This window comes from Molossus molossus, unplaced genomic scaffold (genome assembly GCF_014108415.1).
Source record: "Molossus molossus isolate mMolMol1 unplaced genomic scaffold, mMolMol1.p scaffold_m16_p_1, whole genome shotgun sequence".
Classification (NCBI taxonomy): domain Eukaryota; kingdom Metazoa; phylum Chordata; class Mammalia; order Chiroptera; family Molossidae; genus Molossus; species Molossus molossus.
In genome coordinates, this window is record NW_023425344.1 from 228,824,817 (window position 1) to 228,848,275 (window position 23,459).

A 23,459-nucleotide genomic window follows, 5' to 3' on the forward strand; every position below is an offset into this window, starting at 1 on the left:
CAGGGACATAGTGATCTGCCCAGTTTCCTAAGTAACACTGCAGTTTTAACAACTCACCTGATCTTTCGGTTACCTGCAGCAAAAAATAGAAATGTTGTGTTTATGCATGGATATACAGAATATTCTTTCAATTAATTGTTCATCCTCAGTATTCACCTTCACACTTACAATACGAATTTAATGACTTTTTCTGAAGTAAACTTTTTAAAGACTGTATTTGTTGCTTTCAATGCTCATTTCCCCCATACATTCTTTTTGGCAAGTACTGCTGAATTTGAAGCTTTTAGGGCAAGTCCTGACCTGGCTGCATGCTGTGACAGAAGTAGTGCTGAGGAATACTGAGGCGCCGTCAGATGACACGGAACAAGCCTCGCCTGTCTTTTCTGTAGGTTCATTGCTTATATACTGGGGAACAGTATTTGGTGTCTACATTTATATTCATTTTAATCGTTCTGTTATTCTTTAAGTTAAATATGTAGATCTCTTTTATTGACTAGCTTAGCTTTGGGAATTTGGTATATTTTTTAATTAAGTAATGTTCCTAGTAGGTAGAAGCTTATCAGTATTACTTGAGAAGAAATTTCAAAATAAACATATTATTGATTCTTCTCTCACCCCAGCATGGTGGGGGATGTATATTTTGTAAAAGCTCCTTATATCATTCTGATAAACATTTGCCACTTCAATTGAGAAGGAAGTTCTAATAACCTGGTAGAGATTTTAGCTTAACTAATACTTAGCTTTTTTTTTGCCCCTATATAATTGAAAGGTCCCCTTCCCCCACAAATAGTACAGTTTGCAACACAAGCAACTATACAGTGCTCTTGAAAAAGAGTTTTTAAAAGTCTAATTAAATCTTCCACCCTTTCGCCTGGCTGGTGTGGCTCAGTGGTTGAATGTCGACCCACACACCAAGAAATACCGGTTCAATTTCTGGTCCAGGCACATGTCCGGGTTGTGGGCCCGATCCCCAGTGGGGGGCATGCAGGAGGTGGCCAGTTGGTGGTCTCTCTCATTGATGTTTCTATCTCTCTCCCTCTCCTTTCCTCTTTCTCTAAAATCAATAAAGAAAAAAAAATTTTCTACCCTTTCTACCTATAGAGCTGGGGCTCTGTGTGTTGAGAAGGGGAAGCTCAGACTCTTTTTCCCTGTCTTTTGTGATATCTAACTTGTTCATTGTCCTTCGAAGTTTCTATCTTGTGAGTAGACAGTATACTGTCTGAATAAAATAACACAAATTAAAGAAATAACACATTAAAAAGAAAAGAAGCCAAGGTAATTAAATACGCTGAAATGAAATAGGTAGGTCAGAATCTTTATTTTTCCTTTCCTTCCTTAATTCTTTTTTTTTATATGTTTTTATTGATTTCTTAGAGAAAGGGAGAGAGAGAGAGAGAGAGAGAGAGAGAGAGAGAGAGAGAGAGAGAAACATCAATTGGCTGCCTCCTGTACACCCCCCACTAGGGATTGAGCCAGCAACCTGGGCATGTACCTTGACCAGAAATTGAACCAGCACCTCTCAGTCCATGTGATGACACTCAGTCCACTGAGCCACACTGGCTTGTCTCCTTCCTTAATTCTTCATGTCTGCAATTGACTGATAAGCAATTATTTTGGGATAAACAAAAAATTGGGACTATCTCTTAAATAGGAAGCTGAGGCTGTAGCAGTTGCCTTCCCCATGCTCAAGTTCCAGCCCCAGGAGATTATTCATTACTCCTGAACAGGGTTGTGCTAGGTTCTGAATGTGCTCTGCAGTGTGGCAGGTTCCATGTTCTGTCTTCTTTAAATCCTCTTGCACCAATCACCAAGCTTCCTCCTTGCTTTCCCCAGGCTTGTTCTGGGTTCTCATCCTTTTTTGTCCTCTAAGGTTCTTCCCAAGCAGACAGAGCCTTCACAGGGAAAAACAGATTTTTCCAAGCTATAAACTCTACCATTACCAGTGTTCACGTAAAACCAAAAGGAAGGACAATGTCTTACTGTCCTTCTATAACAAGTTGACTGTTTCTCTTCTTCCCTCCCCAGATCTTAACTAGGAAGGGACAGAGAGACAAATATCTCTTCTGTACTCAGCCCTAAGATGTGATTTTTATTTCTTATGAAATAGCCATCTAACATGGACATGGTCTTAAGAGAAATGTTTTAAGAAGGAAGAAGCATTAAACTGAGTTTTAGGAATGAACATGTCTTTCCTTTATTTCTGCCTCGGTTTCTCTGTGATTCAGGTTCTGTAGCTAGAAGAGTTGTGCAGTTGGAAATAGGACTAGACTACTGGCCCTTTAGGGAGGAGACTGTTTTGTTTACCAGCATACCCCAGAACGCACTAAAAACTCAATGAGCAATGGAAGAAGCAAAAAACCTGTTGAAAAAGGAAATAGTCCACACAAAAATACATACTGTACAACAAAGTAAAGTTATTAATACATTTTGTTATCTGGTTTCCTTGGAAAGCCTTTCGTTCTTTCCTAAGTTATAAACAGAGGAGATTTACAAAATGTGAAGGAATTAGAATGTTCCAGGTAACCACTCGGGGTGGGAATGAGGTGGTAGAAATAAAACATTTACGTACAGAGAAGTAACAGGCTGGAGGCTTAGCAGTTGAGGGGCATTTAATGTAGAGACAATTAACTCAGAAGCCTGTAGCATCACTGAGCAGGGAAGAGTGGGGATCCAAGGACCATGGCCCAGAGGGGCAGGACGTGGTGAGGACCACATTGAGCCTTTGTGTTCACAACAATCCCCTAAGGATGTTGTAGAATATAGTGCAGTCTAATAACCTATGTGCAAAGTAGTAGGTAAAATAATACTTATTTTCATTTTACTTAAATAAGTATTTTTAAAAACCACTGTCTTTCTATTTAAAATGGTTAAAAATGTAAACATTGGTACATAAATGGTTTCATCTTTTCACTCCAAAATGCATCATTCCTTAAAAATGTGAGATAAATGATACTGACTAGGTCTATAAATGAGTGATATAATAGGTGCCCTTAACCAGCTTACTGACATGTATCAAACATGCAAAGCTGTAAAAATGATGCACAGTGTGTAAATAATAGGCAATATTTATTTAGTTCAGCCCAAGTTGTTACTTTGAGAATGAATATCTTAAAGCCCTTTTAAGTATTTTTCTAAGGCTTTTCATTTTGCATCTGTTTTCTACAACTCAGCATTTTATAAACATTGATCTTGAAGAAGCAGAGTTTTTTAATTAATTGAAGGACAATGTACATATAGAGAAGTTTACAAATAAATTATCCTTGATGAATTTTCAGCATCCAGAAATAGAACATTACCAGAAAGAACCCCAGAAGCTCCTAGTCTTTGCCTTTCTTGCCCTACACCCCACAGCTCAAAGGTACCATTGTCCTGATAAAATAGTTAAGTTTGAAGAAATAGTGTTAACATTTAATCTAAGAAGTTTTGGAGAGTCCTTGATAAGCTTCAGGTAAAGAAGAAATAGCATAAATACAAACTGTTAACCCTTTGTCTGACTTGTTTCTCTTTCTGAAGTACCTTAAGGGGAAGCAGGATGGAATTAGAACAAAGTGCCTGGACAGTGTGAGATTACGTCTGAGTGTACTCAATACCTGGTTTGTAGAGAAGATGGAAACTATTCTGTATATTCTGTTTTGAAGAGAAACAAAATGTTGTAGTGTCAGTTTCTTTTCTGCCGGTGTCTGGCTTCAAAGGGAGTTATCACCTCTGCATTTGGACCAAAGTCTGTCTACTTTTGACATTCTGTCATCTATCTTTCTTATTATTAAATCAGCATGCTGATTTAGACTTATTCTCAGAACTTATGTAAGGTATGAAAGATGAATTGTTTTCCCTTCTTTATACACTTACTTTACATTTCAAGTTGGAATTTTGGAATTAACTATTCTAAAGTTGACTCCTTTTTCCATACAGAAGAGAAGGATCAATAAAAGGTGATTTGGACAGACTTTGTCAAACCACAGGCTTTATAGTGTAAATCTTTGCCTATTTTGGTGTCCTTTGCATTCTAAAAAATGTCTTATGATCTCAGTCAAATTGTTATCTTTCCTTATTTATAAATTGAATGGTTTCTTAAGCTTTTGCTGTTTGGAGAAAAGAGCATGAGAGAGAGAGAGAACTATAATGAGAAATTATGTTCTATGAAAAATACTGCCAGATTGGGAGTCCCAGGAAAATGTGTCTATTCACCAGTTGTCTTGTTGCCTTGCTAACTAGGTTCTCTTAGATTTGACTGAGGTTCTAGTTTCAAGAATAGACTTGATCTCCAGCTAGGAGTACCAATTAGGAGCTCATCTGGTATAATTTTACTAGATTCCTTTCTTTTTAAATCTTTATTGTTGGATGTAAAATGTATTACAGATGTTCCACATTTTCCCCCCATTGACCCCCTCCTCCCCACTCCCGCCCCCCTCCCACCTTTCCCACACTATTGTCTGTGTCCATTGGTTATGCATATAAGTTCTTTGGTTTATTTCTTCCCACCCCCCCAACCCCTTTCCCTTTGAGGTTTGTCAGTCTAGCAATGAATTTGTACTTCTTAATCTCTTCACCTTTTTCACCCATTCCCCCAACCCCCCTCCCAACTGGCAATCAACAAAATGTTCTCTGTATCTATGAGAATGTTTCTGTTCTACCTGTTCATTTTGTTTGTAGATTCCATTGTCGATAGATATGTGTTCATTGCCATTTTGTTTGTTCATATATTTTATCTTTTTCTTCAAAGAGACTCTTCATCATTTCATATAATAACAGTTTGGTGGTGATGAACTCCTTTAACTTTTTCTTGTCTGGGAAAGTTTTTATATGGCCATCGATTCTAAATGACAGCTTTGCAGGATAGAGTAATCTTGGTTGTAGGTTCTTGCTTTTCATTACTCTAAATATTTCTTGCCACTCCCTTCTGGCCTGCAAAGTTTCTTTTGAGAAATCAGCTGACAGCCTAATGGGAACTTCCTTGTAGGTAACTAGCTGCCTTTCTCTTGCTGCTTTTAAGATTCTCTCTTTGTCTTGAACCTTTTGCATTTTGATGATGATGTGTCTTGGTGTGGGCCTCTTGGGGTTCATCTTGTTTGGGACTCTCTGTGCTTCCTGGACTTGTATGTCTGTTTCCTTCACCAAGTTAGGAAAGTTTTCTGCCATTATTGTTTCAAACAGGTTTTCAATTTCTTGTTCTCTCTCTTCTCCTTCTGGCACCCCCAAGATGCGAATGTTGGCAGGCTTGATGTTGTCCCAGAGGCTCCTTACACTATCCTCATTTTTTTGGATTCTTTTCTCTTTTTGCTGTTCTGATTGGGCATTTTTTACTTCCTTATATTCCAAATCGATGGTTTGCTCCTTGGATTTACGTACTCTATTATTGAAGCTGTGTAAATTATTCTTTATTTCAGTTAATGCCTCCTTCAATTCTAACTGTGTATCCATGATTTCTAACTGGTCCTTTTTTATGCTCTTGAGGCCCTCCCTAAGTTCACTGAGGTTCTCACTAAGTTCATTGAGCATCCTTATAAGCAGTATTTTGAACTCAGTATCTGTTAGGTTGCTTGTCTCCATTTCGCTTAGTTCTTTTATTGGGGTTTTGTTCTGTTCTTTCATTTGGGACCTGTTTCCTTGTCTCCTCATTTTGGCTGCCTCCCTGTGTTTGTTTCAGTGTATTACTTAATGAGAGGTATGAGGCTCGCTGAGACCAGATGCTGCTCGTTTGAAAGAATTTAGGAAAAACCTGAAGCAGGATCCAAGACAGGCCAATCCTATGGTTAAGCAAGTGGCAACAGCTTGGGTGGGCTTGAAAGTTGGGTGGGGCGGGGTGGGGCGGGGCCTCAGGGAGTCACCAGGGCGGGGCTACCAGTGTGAGCCAGGTTGCTGGAGTCCCAGATATGGCGACTGTCTGCGCCCCAGGGAAGGGTTCACCAAAGGAACAAAGGCCTCTGACAGCACGTTTGTCCCCGAGAAAGCCCCCTCTCCAGCCCTCGCTCCAGTGCCAAACAGCTCAGTTCTTCCCTGTATGTCTCTGGTGCTCCTCGAGCTGCCTCCCCTCCAAGCTTAGAGGGAGAGAGTCCGGTAAGTCCCTGCGCGGGCCCTTTAAGGAGCTGCCTGGGGCTCCAGCCGCTTCAGCCTCCCTGAGCCTCAGTTCCTGCTGGTTTTTCCAGCCTGAAGTGATGGCGACTTCTCTTCCTGGCACTGGAACCCTGAGCAGGACACCTGGTGTGGGATGGGGTCCCCTCAGTCCTCAGGAAGGACCTTCCCAGCCAAGGTGTCCTCCTGATTTTTATCCGCCACACGTGGGTGTGGGGCCAGCCCGTCTGCTTCCGCCCCTCCTACCAGTCTGGATGTGGCTGCTGCTTTAATTCCGTAGTTGTAGGACTTCCATTCAGCTTGAATTCAGGCGGTTTTGAATGATGGTTGTTCTGTAGTTTAGTTGTAAGTTTGATGTGGTTGTGGGGGGACATGATACTGCGTTTACCTACGCTGCCATCTTGACCGGAAGTCTCCTGTATTCCTTTTTATATCTTATATATTCTATTTAAAAAAAAATATTGTGATAAAATGTACATAACAAAGTTTACCATTTTAACCATTTTAATTATACAATTGGCTATTTGGTTTTTAGAACTTTTTTTTTCCTTCAAATTTTTTCTTTATTGATTTTAGAGAGAGGAAGGGAGAGGGAGAGAGAGAAACATTGACGAGAAACAACATTGATTGGCCATCTCCTGCATGCCCCCCACTGGGGATTTGGCCCACAACTTGGGCATGTGCGGTGACTGGGAATTGAACCGGCGACATCTTGGTGCATGGGTCAATGCTCAACCACTGACCCACACCGGCTGGGCAGTTTTTAGATTTTTATATATTCATATGAGTTCTAGTCAACAGATATTAATGAGGATCAGCTATATGTCTTTTGCTAGAACATTGGAAAATTATGAAAGAAATATAAATATTTCTCTGTTCTCAAGAAGATTAAGCCTCATTAGGGAAATAAGATATATGTACAGAAGTTAAATAATAATTCATGGAAGATAAGGCCTTGAATGTTTAAGGAAAGCTTTCTGTAAAGGTGAGACTCAGCTTGGTTAGGGGTAGCATGTGTCTCGTTGGAGTGGAAGGAGGAAGTGGGGAATAAAATAGCATATCAGCTGTCTCAGTGTTAAGCCCATTGTCTTTCAGAGAATCTTTGCTTTCCTAGTGTTGAACCGCTCATTGTTTTGTTTTTAAAATAAGCTGAACATTCAGGAAAGGGGACATATTAGCAAATAATTTATATTTTTAAAAATCACAGAAACTCAATTTCCTATGTAGACTCTATTAAAAAACTGGATGTATAATGACAGAAGGGTTAAACTTCCTATTAAAATTCTATGCAAATATCCGTGTTCATGCAGCATTAAACTTTTCAGTATATTACCACTCGGGAGTAGGTATTTCATTATCGAGTTTAAAACAATTGAGGTTATAGTTTTTTTGAAAAATGTACAAAAATTAGCATGTAATGAAATAACATATTTACTGATATTAATCTTGAATGTCTGCTGTTTCACTAATCAGGTAAAAAGTTTAGAATGGGTATATTTTGTGAGTAAAGAGTGAGTTTTGATTAATTGTGAATAATCTTGTACTGACACTTGATTGATTGATTGATTGATTGATTTTCTCCTCACCTGAGGACATTTTTCCATTTTTTGTTCAGAGAGAGTGGGAGGGAGAGAGAGGAAGAGAAAGAGAGAGAGAAACATCGACGTGAAAGGGACACATCGAGTGGCTGCCACCCGCACAACCCAACCAGGGCCGGGGACAAACTGCAACCGAGGTACATGTCCTTAGCAGGAACCGAACCCAGGACTCTCCGAACCGCAGGCCGACACTCTAACCGCTGAGCCAAACTGGCCAGGGCGACACTTGATGACTTTGTTAGTATATTTATAATGGTCAACAAGTTTATCTGGGCTGAACACAATCTTTTAAACACAATGAGAATTACAAAGTTAAGCAGTATGTTTTCTTTGTTACCTCTGCAGACAGGCAAGCATACACTTGGGGCCCCCATGCTCACTTGACATCAAGAGGAAACGGAAGCCTGTGGCCACAGCATCTCTGTCTAGCCCAAATGCAGGTAATTATACATGTAGTTACATTTATTGAGCACCTTCTGTGTGTCAGACACTATATTATGTATTTTATATACCTTTTTATCTAAATATTTATGATAAGATAGGTCATTTTATTCCCATTTTACATGGGAAAACTGAGAATGTAAAAGGTAATTTCCCAAGGTTACACATATTTTAAGGATTTAAACCTAGTTCTGTCTGACTGAAGTCACACAGCTTTCTTGAGTTTGAATTCCTTATATTTCACTAAAATAGTCTTCAGTTATCTTTGCTTTTGTTGTAGCACAGATAGGAAATTAGGTTTGTGTTAATGAAAATCCCATTAGGGTGGCATTTTAGTCAGTAGCAAAGGAATCACATGGATTTATTTATTTAGTATAAATAAATTTAGTATAAATTTATTAATTTAGTATAAAGTACAAAACATTCACTGTTTTTATGTATGTAGGGCGTTAATATTTTACCTGTCATGAAATTTCTAATTAAAAACCCTTTTTCAAGTTAAAACCTTTTAGTTTTCTGAGCAAAACTAGTTGGTAGAAACCAAAATAGTGACTATCACTGATGATCAGTAGAGGACATAAAGAAATCTCTAGGATGCTGGATATGTTCTATATCATGAAGTAAGTGAGGATTAAATGAGTGTATCCATTTGTAAAGATTCACTGAACTATACATTTATGACTTATGCACGTAACTAAATGTATGTTATCCTTAAATGAAGACAAAAGGGGATAGTTATTTATTTATATCAGCAGGTATATTGGGTGTCTATAGAACTTTTTCTTTGGAGTTGAGAGAAGATAGTTTAAACATAATCAGTAATCATAGAAAATCTAGTATGTTATTTCAATACAATTTAGGATGAATTGCTCCGAATAAAAAGACTATATCTGGGTCCGTCCAGTGTGGCTCAGTGGATTGAGTGTCGTCCCATGGACTGAGAGGTCCTGGTTCAATCCCTTGTCAGGGCACATGCCTAGGTTGTGGGCTCGATCCCCAGTTTTGGGGGTGCAGGAGGCAGCCGGTCGATGTTTCTGTTTCACATCAGTGTTTCCATCTCTCCCTTCTTCTCTCTCTAAAAAAATCAATAAAAACATAATTCAATGAAAAAGACCTTATCTGGTCGTAGGACCTGTCAGAAATACACTTTTTCACTTTTTTTTCTTTCTTTTTATTATGTAAGTTTCAGGTCATTTATAATTAGTCTTCTGTGTACAGTACAAAGTGTTCACCCCCAAAAAGTCTAGTTATTATCTATCACTCCCTTTCACCTACCCCCAGTCCCTTTCTCTGGTATCTCTGATACCTACGGTTATTTTCTTGATGACAGTGAACTCATTCTGTGGAAATTGATTATATCATAGATTATTTTCTTTTCTTCAAAAAAGACTATATATTATAATAAAATACTATGTATTTTGATATAATTGATAGTTGAGTAGAGATTCGACCTTTGACAGATAGGGAACTCTTTGCCTTACTTTTACTTAGTAAGTTTCAGCATGCCCTGTTTGGGAAGACTGCTTGATAATGGTTCAAATTAAGATTGTCATGATAATGGACGATCTTAATCACAGGTCTTTTTTTTTAGTGATTTCCACATGGTCATGTTCTGAGCTAAACCCTTTGCATACATTATTTCACTTAATGTTTACAACAACTTTATAGGGTAGATGTTTTTATTCCCAGTATTCTGAGATATTCGAGGCTTGGAGAGGTTAATCAGTTCTCAAAGGTCACATGGTTGATACATTGCAGAGCCATAGGTTTCCTTAAGACTCTACACTCTTTTTTTTATCCTCACCCGAGGACATTTTTCCATTCTTTGTTCAGATAGAGAGAGGAAGAGAGAGAGAAACAGCGATGTGAAAGGGACACATTGAGTGGTCGCCACCCGCACGACCCAACCAGGGCCAGGGACCAATCGCAACCAAGGTACGTGCCCTCAGCGGGAACCGAACCCGGGCCTCTCTGGACCGTAGGCCGACACTCTAACCGCTGAACCAAACCGGCCAGGGCAAGAGCTGCACTCTTAAACACTGTTGGTAGTTCTGTCTTCTATATGATAGGGCTGGTTCTAAACTGTGACTGTTCAAAATCCAGATCCTCATTCAATCTATGGTATTGGAAGCATTAAAACACAGTCTCTGCCCTGGCCGGTTTGGCTCAGCAGTTAGAGCATTGGCCTGTGGTCCAGGGAGACCCGGGTTCAGTTTCCGCTAAGGGTACATACCTCGGTTGCAGTTTGTCCCAGGCCCTGGTTGGGTTCGTGCGGGTGGCAAACCACTCGATGTGTCCCTTTCACGTCGATGTTTCTCTTTTTCTCTTCGTCTCTCTCCTTCCCACTCTATCTGAACAAAAAAAAGAAAAAAGAAAAAATGTCCTCGGGTGAGGATAAAAAAATATATAACACACAGTCTCCCCTTTTATCTTTTTGTTCTTTATTTCTAGTTAATATCTAGCTTCTGTTTTTTGCTTTTAGTTTCTTAGAAGAACTATTCAGAAGAATTTAAAATCCTTATTTCATATTCAAATTGGGAAATGTCCTGGGAGGTATTAAACAGATTTGAGCATTAAACATTTCCCCTACTGATCCCAACTCCTCCCCTCACTTGTTGACTAAGGCTTGCTTCACTGAACGTTTCTTTTTTTTTTCTATCCACAACCTGAGTGCCCCATGGAGGTGAAGGACATAGCCGAGCCCGCACCATCAGTCAGTAGAACAAATGGGCTTGCTCTGCCTAACATTGGGCCATCTCGGATTCCACCTCTTTTATAGAAATGACTGATGAAGAGAGGTGCGTTCCGCTTTGCCGCTGTATTAATACACATCAGGGGCCAGCTCCTGGCACTAAATCACGCTGCTGCATACATCTGTTATCGGATTCTTCACCAGTGTGATGAACAAGACTGCAGATAGAGGCTTCCTTGTGTCATTCTTTATAGGATTTTCCTAAAAGAATAAATAGCTCAGATCTCTGCCAACACTCTCCCCTGTCACTGTGATGAATTCAGCTTCTTTCTTAAACATGCAGCCACAAATCTTTTCCCCTTCCCCTCCCCCACTGGTGGGAAGTTTTGAGTTGAAATTGACTGAGTTTAAAGATATTAATAAGGCTAGAGAGGTGCAGAGCAGAAAGGAATGGCGTGCCTTGTCCTTTTGTACTAATATTAATAAAAGGCCAAGGAAAAGAACCTTTTTATAGGGTCATGGTATAGATCCTTTTTGAAAGTGTTGCACTTTTATTTTCTTCTTTTTATGTCTACTCCCTTTCTCTTTATGGCTTTATAAGCACAGGTGGGTGGTGTACAGAGCCACCGTGGATCTCAGTGAATAACCGTGCAAGACTGTTTGTAACTCCCAATACACCAGAGCAGGGAATGCCCAGCAAGTTGTTACCTCATGCCAAAGTGAGTTTGCTGTATATGCTCTTAAAGAATGTAACTGACAAAGAAAACAAGGGTTATTTTCTCCAAAATTTGAGATTAAGTAGCCATAAAAAACAGAAGGAACTCAGAAGAAAACCAGACTTCATTTCCTTAGATGATTTTCTTCATCAGAATGGCAGAGCAGAGCCTCTGGTATACAGACCCCCTTCCTTCAAAAAGTAAGCGCATGGCTCTAGGTAAAGGAGAATGGGAAGGCAGGATGTATTCAGAGCCCTGATTATTGTGCCATTCCAAAAGCCTTTTCTGACTTTTGTCTCTGGGATAGGATATGTGTCCTTAGAGCATCAGTGGGAAGGGTACCCAACAGTCTACCTGCGAATTAGTTACATCAGATTCAAATGTCAGGCCAGCAATGTGAGAGATGCAGTTGGAAGGGCAGGAATTTTATCTGTTTTGCTGCTGCTGCTATACCCCTAGCTGCTAAAATAAAATCAGCACATGGAATGATTTCACTAGATATTTGTTGTATGAATATGTGAATAGAATCTTAAAGTTGAAACAGTTATTCTCAATATTATTCTGTTCCTGTGATTGGATTCAGTAGTTCTGTTTTAGGTTCACCCTTGTCTTGGGAACCATAGGGCAGATTCTTATTGTCCACTATGCCTTTTTTAAAGTTTAAGTGGTTTTTAAAGTTAATTTTTTTTTTTTAGTAAATATTGAATGGCTATATAAGAGCATTTATATAAGATATATAAGGAATAAAGAAAAATGGTGAATATCCATGTACCCACCATCCACTTTAAGATGAAGAATATCACCTTTAAAATATTTTTTCCACTCTCCTCAGAGGTAACCAGAATCCTGATACTTATTTTTAATCACTTATCATTCTTTTTTTTTTTTTATCCTCACCCGAGGACATTTTATTTATTTATTTATTTATTTTTTATTTTTTATCCTCACCCGAGGACATTTTCCCATTTTTTTGTTCAGGTAGAGTGGGAGGGAGAGAGGAACAGAGAGAGAGAGAGAAACATCGACGTGAAAGGAACACAACGAGTGGCTGCCACCCACACGACCGACCAGGGCCGGGGACAAACTGCAACCGAGGTACGCGCCCTTAGCGGGAACCGAACCCGGGTCTCTCTGGACTGCAGGCTGACGCTCTAACCACTGAGCCAAACCGGCCAGGGCTCACTTATCATTCTTTTTTTTTTTTTTTTTTTATTCCTCACCCGAGGACACTTATATTTTTTTTCAGACAGAGCGGGAGGGAGAGAGAGGAAGAGAGAGAGAGAGAGAAACATCGATGTGAAGGGACACATCAAGTGTTGCCACCCGCACGACCAACCGGGGCCGGGGACAAACTGCAACCGAGGTACGTGCCCTTAGCGGGAACCGAACCCGGGTCTCTCTGTACCGCAGGCCGACGCTCTAACCACTGAGCCAAACCGGCCAGGGCTCACTTATCATTCTTTATTATTATTTTTTTTTATCCTCACCCGAGGACATTTTTCCATTTTTTGTTCAGGTAGAGTGGGAGGGAGGGAGGGAGAGAGAGAGAGAAACATCGACGTGAAAGGGACACATCAAGTGGCTGCCACCCGCACGACCAACCAGGGCCAGGGACAGACTGCAACTGAGGTACGCACCCTTAGCGGGAACCGAACCCAGGTCTCTCTGGACTGCAGGCTGACGCTCTAACCGCTGAGTCAAACTGGCCAGGGCCATTCTTTATTTTTTAAAGTGGTTTTAAGACCTATGTATCCCTAAGTAATATATTGTCTAGTTTTGCATGCTTTTGAACCTTGTATAAATGAAATAACATATTTTATGTTACTGGTTTTACCCAATTATGTTCTTGAGATTCATTCATGTTTTATCCTGCTAAATCCATTTTTTTACTGCCACATATATGGTGTTCTGTTGTGTGAATATGATGGAGATATAATCAAACATTCTTGTTTTTTTTATCCTCACCCGAGGACTTTTTTTTTTTTTTGGCATCTATTTTCAGATAGAGCGGGAGGGAGAAAGGGGGGGAAGAGAGATAGAGAGAAACATTGATGTGAGAGAGACACATCAAGTGGCTGCCACCCACACGATCCCAACCACAGTTGGGGACAAACTGCAACTGAGGTACGTGCCCTTAGCAGGAACCAAATCCGGGATTCTCTGGTCCACAGGCCAATGCTCTAACCACTGAGCAAAATTGGCCAGGGCCAATCAAACATTCTTGATGGACATTTGGATTGTATTGCATTTTCCGCTATTGTGAAAAATACTGTGTTGTTCTGTCGAGAACAGGTGTGGAAGTTCTTTCTGGGCCACTGTACACTCCTTTGGATGGCCAGATCAAAAACCAGGAAATGTGTTGGGAAGAATGTGGAGAGATTGGAACCTTTGTTCATTGCTGATTGGAATGTAGAATAGTGCAGCCACTATGGAAGACATAATGGCAGTTCCTCAAAAGTCTAAACATAACTTTTTTAGCCAGAACCACCATCTTTCAGTAATTCACCAAAATGACTAACACAAAGGGAAAGAGGAGAGGCATCTGCTATATGTTCTCCAGGCCATTTAGAAAACATGGAGTTGTTCCTCTGGCCATATACATGTGGATGTGCAAGAAAGGTGTTGTAGACACCAAAGGAATTGCACTGTTCAAAAAGGAATACCCCACAGTGTTACCATGGCAACACTGGAGGCACCTGCAATGTCACCCAGCTTGCAGTGGGCATTGTTGTAAACAAACAAGGGCAAATTCTTGTCAAAAGAATTAATGTATATATTGAGCATATAAAGCACTCTAAGAGCTGAGATAGCTTCCTGAAACGTGTGAAGGAAAATGATCAGAAAAAGAAGGAAGCCAAAGAGGAAGGTACCTGGGTTCAACTGAAGTGCCAGCCTGCTCCGCCCAGAAAAACACACTTTGTGAGAACCAATGGACAGGAGCCTGGGCTGTTCGAACCCATTCCCTGTGAATTCATGGCATGATACGTGTGGGGAAAAAAAGACCTCTTTACTGTTTAAAAAAAATCTAATATAAAACTACCATATGATCGTGCAATTCTGCTTCTGCATATAAACCCAAAAGAATCTAAAGCAGGGATTCAAACAGATATTTGTACACCCATGTTGTAGCAGCATTACTCACAATAACTAAAAGGTAGAAGCAACTCAAATGTTCATTGCTGGATGAATGGATAAGCAAAATGTGGTATATATTATATACAATGCAGTATTATTCAGCCTGAGCGCCTTTGTGATTCAGGATGAAATTTTGATACACATTACAGCCTGGATGAAGACGTTATGCTAAGTAATATACGCCAGACACAAAAGAACAAGTATTATATGATTCCAGTTATATGAGGGACCTACAATAGTCAAATTTATGGAAACAGAAAGTAGAATGAATGGTAGTTGCCAGGGGCTGGGGGAAAGGAGAATGGATTTTCATTTGGAATGGTGAAAAAGTTCTGGAGATGCATGGTGGTGATGGTTGTGAAACAGTGTAAATGTACTTAATGCCACTGAACTGTGTGCTTAAAAATTATTAACATGATAAACTATGTTATATATATTTTGTCGTAATAAAAAAACATATAGCAAAAGAAAGTTTTTCTAGGGTAGGGTTTTTCACTGTGGTTAATGACCATATAGTAATTGTGAATATAGTTTTGTGAAATTTCAGTTAAATGAGTGAGTGTGTGTGTGTGAGAATGAGAGAGATTGGGTTGATTTGGGTTGTGATGTCAGATGTATTTCTTGCTGTTTTAGTTTGAGGTTCCAAAACATTTGAAAGCCACTGCCCTTCAAGAAATTCTTGTACATGTGCCATAGAGGAATAGCTTTCAAGATTATTATTATTATTTTTAATCTTCACCCGAGGATATTTTTCTATTTATCTTCAGATAGAGTGGGAGGGAGGGGGAGAAGAAAGAAGGAGAGGGAGAGAAACATTGATGTGAGAGAGACACATCGACTGGTTGCCTCCTTCACAACCCCGACCAGGGCTGGGAATCAAAGCTGCAGCTTTTTGGTCCATGGGCTGTACAGCTGAGCCAAACCAGCCAGGGCAAGATTATTTTTATAATAATTCACTGTAAGAAATTCATGTTAGACTACATATGTGGGTATTCATGTAAATCTGAACTAAATCCTTCCTTGAGTACACTCTGATATTTTTATTCCTTTTCATTAATAAAATTTTTTTTTTTCATTAAGAAGGAAAAGTACTAGTCATGGCCCACTAAATAGACTTTGTGACACACCATTTGAAAATTACTGTCCTAGGTTACATTCCTGAAGTGGAATTACTGAGTGACAGGGTAACAATGAACCTTTCTAGATTTTGCTTTTTGTTAGTGTATATTGGCTATCAACAGAGTGGGTGTGATGGTTACTCTGCCCAGGGTGAATTTGGAAATGTGAGGACAGTGTTTGGTTGTACCAGTGACTAACTAGGGAGTACTTTTGGCATTCAGTGTATGGGGTCCAGAATGGTAAGTGTCCGGAAATATACAGGACAGCCCTGCATAAGCAGTTATTATTCTGTCTAGAATGTGTTCAGTGTTCTTGTTGAAAAACTGGGCCTAATTGTGCGATTTTTTTTCTACCATTTACCTTATTATCCACTATTTATTGGTGACACTGTCATATTGGAGGCATGGGGTGTGATGAAAGGAACATAGGGCTTAGAGTCCAGTGTATAAGTTTGAATCTTGTTACTTAACCAGCTCTGTTTTGTCCCTGAAGAATTTATCTGCTCTCTGTATGGCTCAGTTTTCTGACCTGGAAAATGGAGATGACAATACCTACTTCTAAGAATTTGCATTACGAAATGAGATTATGAATGTAATGTTTACGCTTAAGACGTGATGATTACGACATAAATTTGTTTATTCATTTAAACCCATTTTGGGTGGAGAAATATTTAGCTTACTTAAATCTTGCCTTTATTTCTTTGTAAAGACAAAGGAAAATCCTTATGTGGCCACTTGGGTTAAGAGGGCATAAGATATAAGGATTAAGAATATTTGGGGTTGAAGTGTCTCTCATTCTCATTTGTTTCCCCTTGATTTCTTTTTTCCTTTTATTGTAGCAATCTCACCTGTTCATGTGGATGTGATGGAGCCAACCACACCGGCATCACAGGCCTCCAAGTCTCCAAACGCTGAGTGGTTGGTCAGGACCTCTGTCACAGAGAAAGCCACTGATTCACCTGAAGCTACGTTTTTTAAAATGCCACAAGAAAAGAGCCCTGGATGCAGCTAGAGAACAGTAGCTCACCCACCAGGAGCCAACGGGGTGTCGTGAAACAAATATTAGATTTTGTATTATATAGTCTTGCATATCTTAATTGAGATTCCCAGTCTGTTTATCACCAGGACAGGCTCCTTCTTTTTCAAAGCAGTGGACTCTTTCTCCTAGAAAATCATATTGTGAAAATCTGTGTTTTTGTTTTTAAAGAAGTGAAGTATGGGGCAGCAGTTTTTTTTTAAAAAGGTCATCCTATGCTATATTTGTTACATTGCTATTGCTGTCTCAGCAGTTACCTGCAGCTCCGTTCACAGAGCTGTTGCTTTTTTGCAGGTGTGTCTTTTTTCTTGAAAAACTAGTAACTGCTTTTGCATACTTTTTGTGTAGAGCTTTTAATATCATTTGAGGAAGTTCCAAATCTGCAGTCAATTCCAGGCAAATTGAAGCGCTGAGTTAAGACCTGTGTGTGGAATTGTGTTTGCAGAAGGTAAGGCTTGCCTTTCAGCCTGGCCTTGATTCACTCAGAGTGCCAATAAGATCAATCCACCGGGGTCTCAATTTGGAGCCCCAGAAGTGACACCAGCAGCATGGGACTTGGGAACTTCTTGCAGTATTCTAGATGGCCTCATGGGATCACCAGCAGCTGCGTTGTACTTTGCCTCATCTCCAGAGTTCGTGTTCTACCGAAAGAGGACATTTTACACACACACACACACACACACACACACACACACAGATTGGTGTAACAAAGAAGATGGTTTAACTGTACAGCAGACTTAGAGTAGTCAGTGGATTGTATCTTAATACTTCATGTTGCAGTGTAAGCCTTTATATACTAAACGGGATTTTATTGTTAGTTTACAGGTCAATAACCTGCAGCAGATATTTATCCTCTATTATAATAATGGCTTCTTGGGGTTGTACTTTGGGGAGGAAAAATGTCTTTTGACATGCCTTTGTACTTGGTGTGTTTATGACAGCTGAGCTGCGCGCAGAGTTATGTACACAGCCATGCCTGACGTTGGATGCTCCTTTGTCAAAGTGAGGAATAAGTGACTGCCTAGAGCTGCTGGAGGAAAGCCACCCTTTCTAAAGAGGGTTATCCAGAGTGTCTTTCATTCAGGGGCCTGATTGATAGAAGGGTTCTGTTTTTGTACAAATTGAGTACACTTTCTCAGAAATATACAGAAACTGCTCTGAGTGCCCACTGCTCTGGGAGTGTTCTAGAAGAACTCCCAGTCTTGCACCTGGACAATTTCTGTGCTTAAGCAGGTGGGAGGGGGACAGAGTCTCCTCTCCCTGAAGGGCAGACGCCCCTTTTTCTCACACAGAATGTGATGGTGGGCTCTTTTATTGTGTTCCCTTTAAAAAGTATAGCTCTTGTCGGTGGTAGCTTCAGCATTTCCTTGTCTTTGGGGTTGGTGTGAATCTAGTCAGAGAGGGGGACAGAAGCTAAGTTTATGTGGCACTTTTTGTAAGACAGAGCATGCCAGTTGTCTCTAACAAGGAGTATGGTGGAGGGGGCGCAAATGGAGATTATGGGGTGAGGAGGAGTGCTAAGGCCAATGCAGCACCCTGGGAGCCGCCTGGTTCTCGTGCGCTAGTGCATGTGCTGCCCTTCCCTGCAGGCCACACCCACAGCGTGGGGAAGATGGCATGTCGGCACTACTGAGCCGTTAGTGATGAAGGTGGGTCTCATTGTCGTGTGCATTCTTACCTAGTCCCCCTGGTGTCCTGAGGCACACATTTTTAACATACCTTTTTGGGTTTGAGGGAGAAATCCGTGAAAATTTTACTTTCTTTGCACTAAACTCTGGCTCATGCAGAGATTGGTCCTGTGATCATAGCTCATTAAGACCTCCATAGTTCAGGTAGACTCTTTTCTTCATGGCATGTTGCTTGACAGCTCTCCTCTTTACTTGTGATTAAAACTAATTTATATATACAACTTGACATTTTAAATATCTCTATGATGTAAAGGTAGGTGACTGCTGCCATTTTATGGAGACAAGAGCAGTCACAGTTTAGTGACTTGCTCAAAAATCACATAATCTAGCCAGGATTAAAATCCCAGACGTGCTCTGCCTTGGGTTATAATCTCTTGTTTTTCATTGATAGACCTGAGTTGCTCTGAGATCCGTGTTTTTGAAACAGTAAGCCATGAATGTTTATCATCTTTCTTGGGTATGCTTTTCTACATATTATGAATAGTTTCAATACGGATCAACCAAAAATGCCATATCTACCTATAATAATTGGGGAAGAAATTGATTGCCTAGGAAAATAGCAATTAAGCACACAAGTACTTTGCAACACAGGTTTTTAAATTGTGTTCTTGTAAGATGCTGCATGAGCCTGCTTACAGAATTAGTAACTTATTCTGCTGGTTTTCTATATGAATTCCAAAGGAACCTTAGAGAAAATGGAGTGTATTTTGAATCTTAAGTTTTAAATCTTTTTATATGGTAAATTATATAATGTTATAAGGAAAGTCTGTTACCTTTCAACAAAAGATGCAATTTCAAAATCAGGTTTTGTAATATGTTAAAAATATCTGTAATAGCATTACATCCTTTGAGGATACATGTATTTGATCTGCTCAGAAGTAATAAGAGGCTGAGTTCTATAGTTCTCATTTATTTCAAGGTTCTGATTTGTCCCAATAGGCTACACAATCTGCCTGTCTGGATCCTAATGTTGTGTATTTTCCACAAGAGGCAAAAGTCAGGACATTATCTACTACTGTCATTCATAAAAGTTAGTTTTGCTTATGAGTTTAAGGGAATTGGATATTATTTCTCAGATGCAGTATTTTAAAGGGAACAGCTTCATTTGCGTCAAAACTCTTGTGCTGCTTTTTGATAAGAACTGTTCAGAAGAGGAAATTAGTAGCTGTTTACATGGTGCCAAATTTGGGAGGAACAGAATATGGTCTTTATTGACTTGTCTGTGCTTTTAAACTTGAGTTCTTTAGAAATCAAATGCATTGTTTTGCTGCGCTATGAAGCAGCCTGCAAACAAGGCCATTTGGGCAGCAAAATGACCAAAAGCTGAAATAAATCTAACCTGCTGTGCTTACGGCATCTTTGCTAAGTAAAACTCCACATCTAGAACAGGTAATGAAACTTTGTATGAATCCCAAATAGACTGATCTGATACATCTTTGAATTTGGAATCAGAACCACAGCTTAGACCCTAGTAGTGGAAGTTCTGATGTGGCAAAGTAAAGGAGCAGAGTTATCACAGGAGTCACTTAGAGAAGGGAGCTGGCTGGGCTGTCTGCTGATGTGATGGCTTCTCCACTTTGGCTCCAGGCGAAGGCTCCTGATGATGCATGATGCACTTCAGGTCTTTGCTGTATTTTGACTTCATTACTGTGCTTCTGAGCCATGCGCTTGTTCCTGGGCTCTAAAAGTCTCACATTAGAAGCCATATTCAGTGTTCCATATGTCTGACGAACCTTATCTGAGAACAGAGTGGCTTCCTCTGGCAGCTGTGGTTGCAGCCTATTAGGGGCACAGCTTGCAGAATGTGTCATGGTTCATGGGATGGCAGGAGGGACGATAGAAGCAGTTCGCGCTTGCTGTCAGCTGCTTCCTTCGTTAATGCTCAGGCTGTCTGTTTTACTTGTCAGTATTTCCTTCTCTCTCACTCCAGTCATGACAGTTAGTGGAGTTACTGAGGGTGGCAGTGATCAAGACGGGTTCCTGCCCCATCAGAACACTGCACAGAGGGAAAGGGAGAGGAAATTGGTGGGGTCCACTATTAGCCCTAATGCAGTGGCCCAGAGATGCTTTTGCCTACATTAAGATCACAGCAGGTGAATGCCAAATGCCTGGGAACAGCAACATTGAAAAGAAACAAGGACATGCCCGACCGGTGTGGCTCAGTGGTTGAGCATCAGTCCATGCACCAGGAGGTCGCCGGTTCAATTCCCGGTCAGGGCACATGCCCAATCCCCAGCGGGGGGCATGCAGGAGGCGGCCATTTGATGTTCTCTCTCATCGATGTTTCTGTCTCCCTCTCCCTCCCTCTCTAAAATCAATAAAGAAAAAAAAACTTTTTTAAAGAAAAGAAACAAGGAAAATGAGTGATACTGCTCAAGAGTGGATTTTAAGGTTTTTAACAAGTTCAGCAAAACAAATTTAGGACTAAAGAAAATTTCCTGCCACTGCAGACAGACATAGGTACATGGTGTATTTGGTAAAATTGCCAAATTTTGGAAATAAAACAATTTTAAGCACAATATTGAAGAATAGGCATATCCTTAAGATGTTCACCAAGGAAAGTGATGTTGAGAGGGTCCAGAAGTGAGGAGGCAAGGGAAAGGCGGGGGGATGCTTACAATAGGGGTGCTAGGGTGCCTGGACCAATGGCATCAGCAAACTGCCTCACCAGACCTGAATCTGAAACTCAGGGTGGGGGCTGCTCAGTTTGTTGGAGTGTCATTCTGTACACCCAGGTCTCCGGTTTGATTCCTGTCAGGGCACCTACCCAGGTTGAGAGTTGGGGTGTGAATAGGAGGCAACTGATTGATCCCCCCGCCCCCTGAAGTCAATAAAAATGTATCCTCGTGGCAGGATTTAAAAAAAGAAGAGATGTTTTGTGTATGATATTTTGCAGACACTGTTAATGACTTTGTTTCCCATACCCTTTCCCTTGAGCTCCTGAGAAGTCACCTGGAAGTACTGAGAGAGGATAATGTGGAGGAAAATGTCATCAAGGCCAAATTCAGATGGATGGAAACAATGTTTTAAATGGATTAAAATATAACCACGGATTTTTAGTCTGTGAGTGATAGTCATTTTTCACAATTGATAGTAAAACGTTTGTGTACATTACTGCCATTCATAACTTGATGATACTTGTTCATTGTATCTCAGTTTCATGGGAAAATGTGTATTTTCCAGTGTCACAGTGTTGAAGCCTTTAAATCAAGACTCACAAGTGTGAAAAACAATTGGAAGAAAACCCACCCAGAGTACATAGCTTTTGTAGAAAATACCTGTTGAGTTATTGGTAATCTTTTGCTAGGACTTAATCTCAGTACTGTAAAAATCTCAGCGTGTAAAAATTAATTTTCAAGTGTGTCTGTGGGGGTTGGGGACCAACAGCAAAAGTATGGTGTATATATATGTCTTTCTGACTCGTGGATTCAGTGTTTCACAATATGGCACTCTAATCTTAAAGTTTTTAATCATGACCATTTTTTTTCTTCAGATTTTATATGTATGAATTGGGCTGGACCCTAACTGACTACTAAGGCCCATGAACACAAGTTCTCTCTTTTTGGGAATATGTGTGGCCAAGGAGTGCCCGGGTCTTACTTTATAAAGGTGGCTGAGTGAGGACATGGAGAGGTCAGTGCCACCGAAATAAGAGTTGAAGGTTACAGTTTCCCTAGAAACACAGGGCACGGCTGGCCACGCAGGGCCACGGGACAAACACCAGGTTTGGATCAGGAGGCAGAAGACCAGAAGCAAGTGATAGGTTTAGGCCAGAGACTCTGGGAGTTTCCTCCTGAAAGTCAAGGCAGGGAGGGTGGACAGTTTAGGAACGGCTAGTTCGAGTTATTCCAGGTCCTGTGGACTATCGTGTGGTCTCTAGTTGCCTGGTCCCTGGCCCTGGGATGTTTGCTTCCTGGGCTGTACACGCCAGATGGGGGAGTTAAGGCTCCATCATACCTGGTGAGTTTGCACATTGAAAGCATGCTGCTGCTTGCCCTGGCTGGTTTGGCTCAGCTGTTAGAGCGTCGGCCTACGGTCCAGAGAGACCCAGGTTCGGTTCCCGCTAAGGGCATGGACCTCGGTTGCAGTTTGTCCCCGGCCCTGGTTGGATCGTGCGGAAGGCAGCCACTCAATGTGTTCCTTCATGTCGCTGTTTTTCTCTCTCTCCCTCTCACTCTATCTGAACAAAAAAATGGAAAAATGTCCTCAGGTGAGGATAAAAAGAGAAAAAGCATGCTGCCGGCAGAATCCTTTGCCTTCCTAAGAATTGGCTAACCCTGAAGGAGCAGTCTCTCCCCAGGCAGAAAGCTTTCTTAAGATATAACACATAATTTACAGCAAATTTAAAACCATGATTAATACACATATGTAGGCTGTTTACTTCTCAATTTTTGCAATCTTTATTTTTAAAATATGTGTGTTATTTTTTTTAATTGATTTTTTAGAGGGAGAGATAGAAACATCAATGTGAGAGAAACATCGATCGGCTCCTGCACACACTCTGCTGGGGATCGAGCCTGCAATCCGGGCGAATGTCCTGACCAGGAATCAGACCGGGGCCTCTCAGTCCCTGGGACGACACTCAATCCACTGAGCCGCACTGGTCGGGCAATTTTTGCCATCTTTTAAAGCACCCTTTAATTTTTCTTTTCTATCTTGAATACCATTTAAAAGTACCTCTAGCCAAAAATGTCGTGACTAGATATCAAGGTGTGGGAATATAAAAAGAATAAGGTGTAAGTTATGAACATTAATGTTTTCTTTCTCTAGAAGTAAATATCAGAAAACTTACGAACAGCCTTGGTGGCTTTGACTTAAATCAACCCATAGCACTATGAGTGGATTCTATATCTTATTCCTTCCAGGGAGCCATGTATTTCTCCATGAAAATTGTCATGACTGTGCAAGCTTCTACCACCCCAAAATCATGCTGACATTTGAATTGCTCTCAGTATTTAGCTCA

At 40.6% G+C, this 23,459-nt stretch overlaps 1 protein-coding gene across 11 annotated transcripts in view; it reads left to right on the plus strand.

Annotated features, from left to right (window-relative positions):
- The window catches only part of GPATCH2L (G-patch domain containing 2 like), a 64,363-nt gene extending 42,804 nt beyond the window's left edge, over positions 1 to 21,559 (plus strand). For 4 of the 11 annotated variants that reach the window (XM_036247158.1, XM_036247141.1, XM_036247163.1 and 1 more), the window contains 2 exons: positions 8,016 to 8,110; positions 11,410 to 11,738. In XM_036247158.1, the coding sequence (XP_036103051.1) occupies positions 8,016 to 8,110; positions 11,410 to 11,723 (409 nt within the window). In that variant the 3' untranslated portion in view covers positions 11,724 to 11,738. Of the gene's footprint in view, positions 1 to 263; positions 386 to 8,015; positions 8,111 to 8,609; positions 8,723 to 11,404; positions 11,739 to 16,611; positions 18,882 to 21,433 lie in introns of those variants that run through there. The other 7 variants (XM_036247183.1, XM_036247172.1, XR_004957375.1 and 4 more) reach the window with 6 other exon arrangements.
- The last annotated feature ends 1,900 nt before the right edge of the window (positions 21,560 to 23,459 follow it).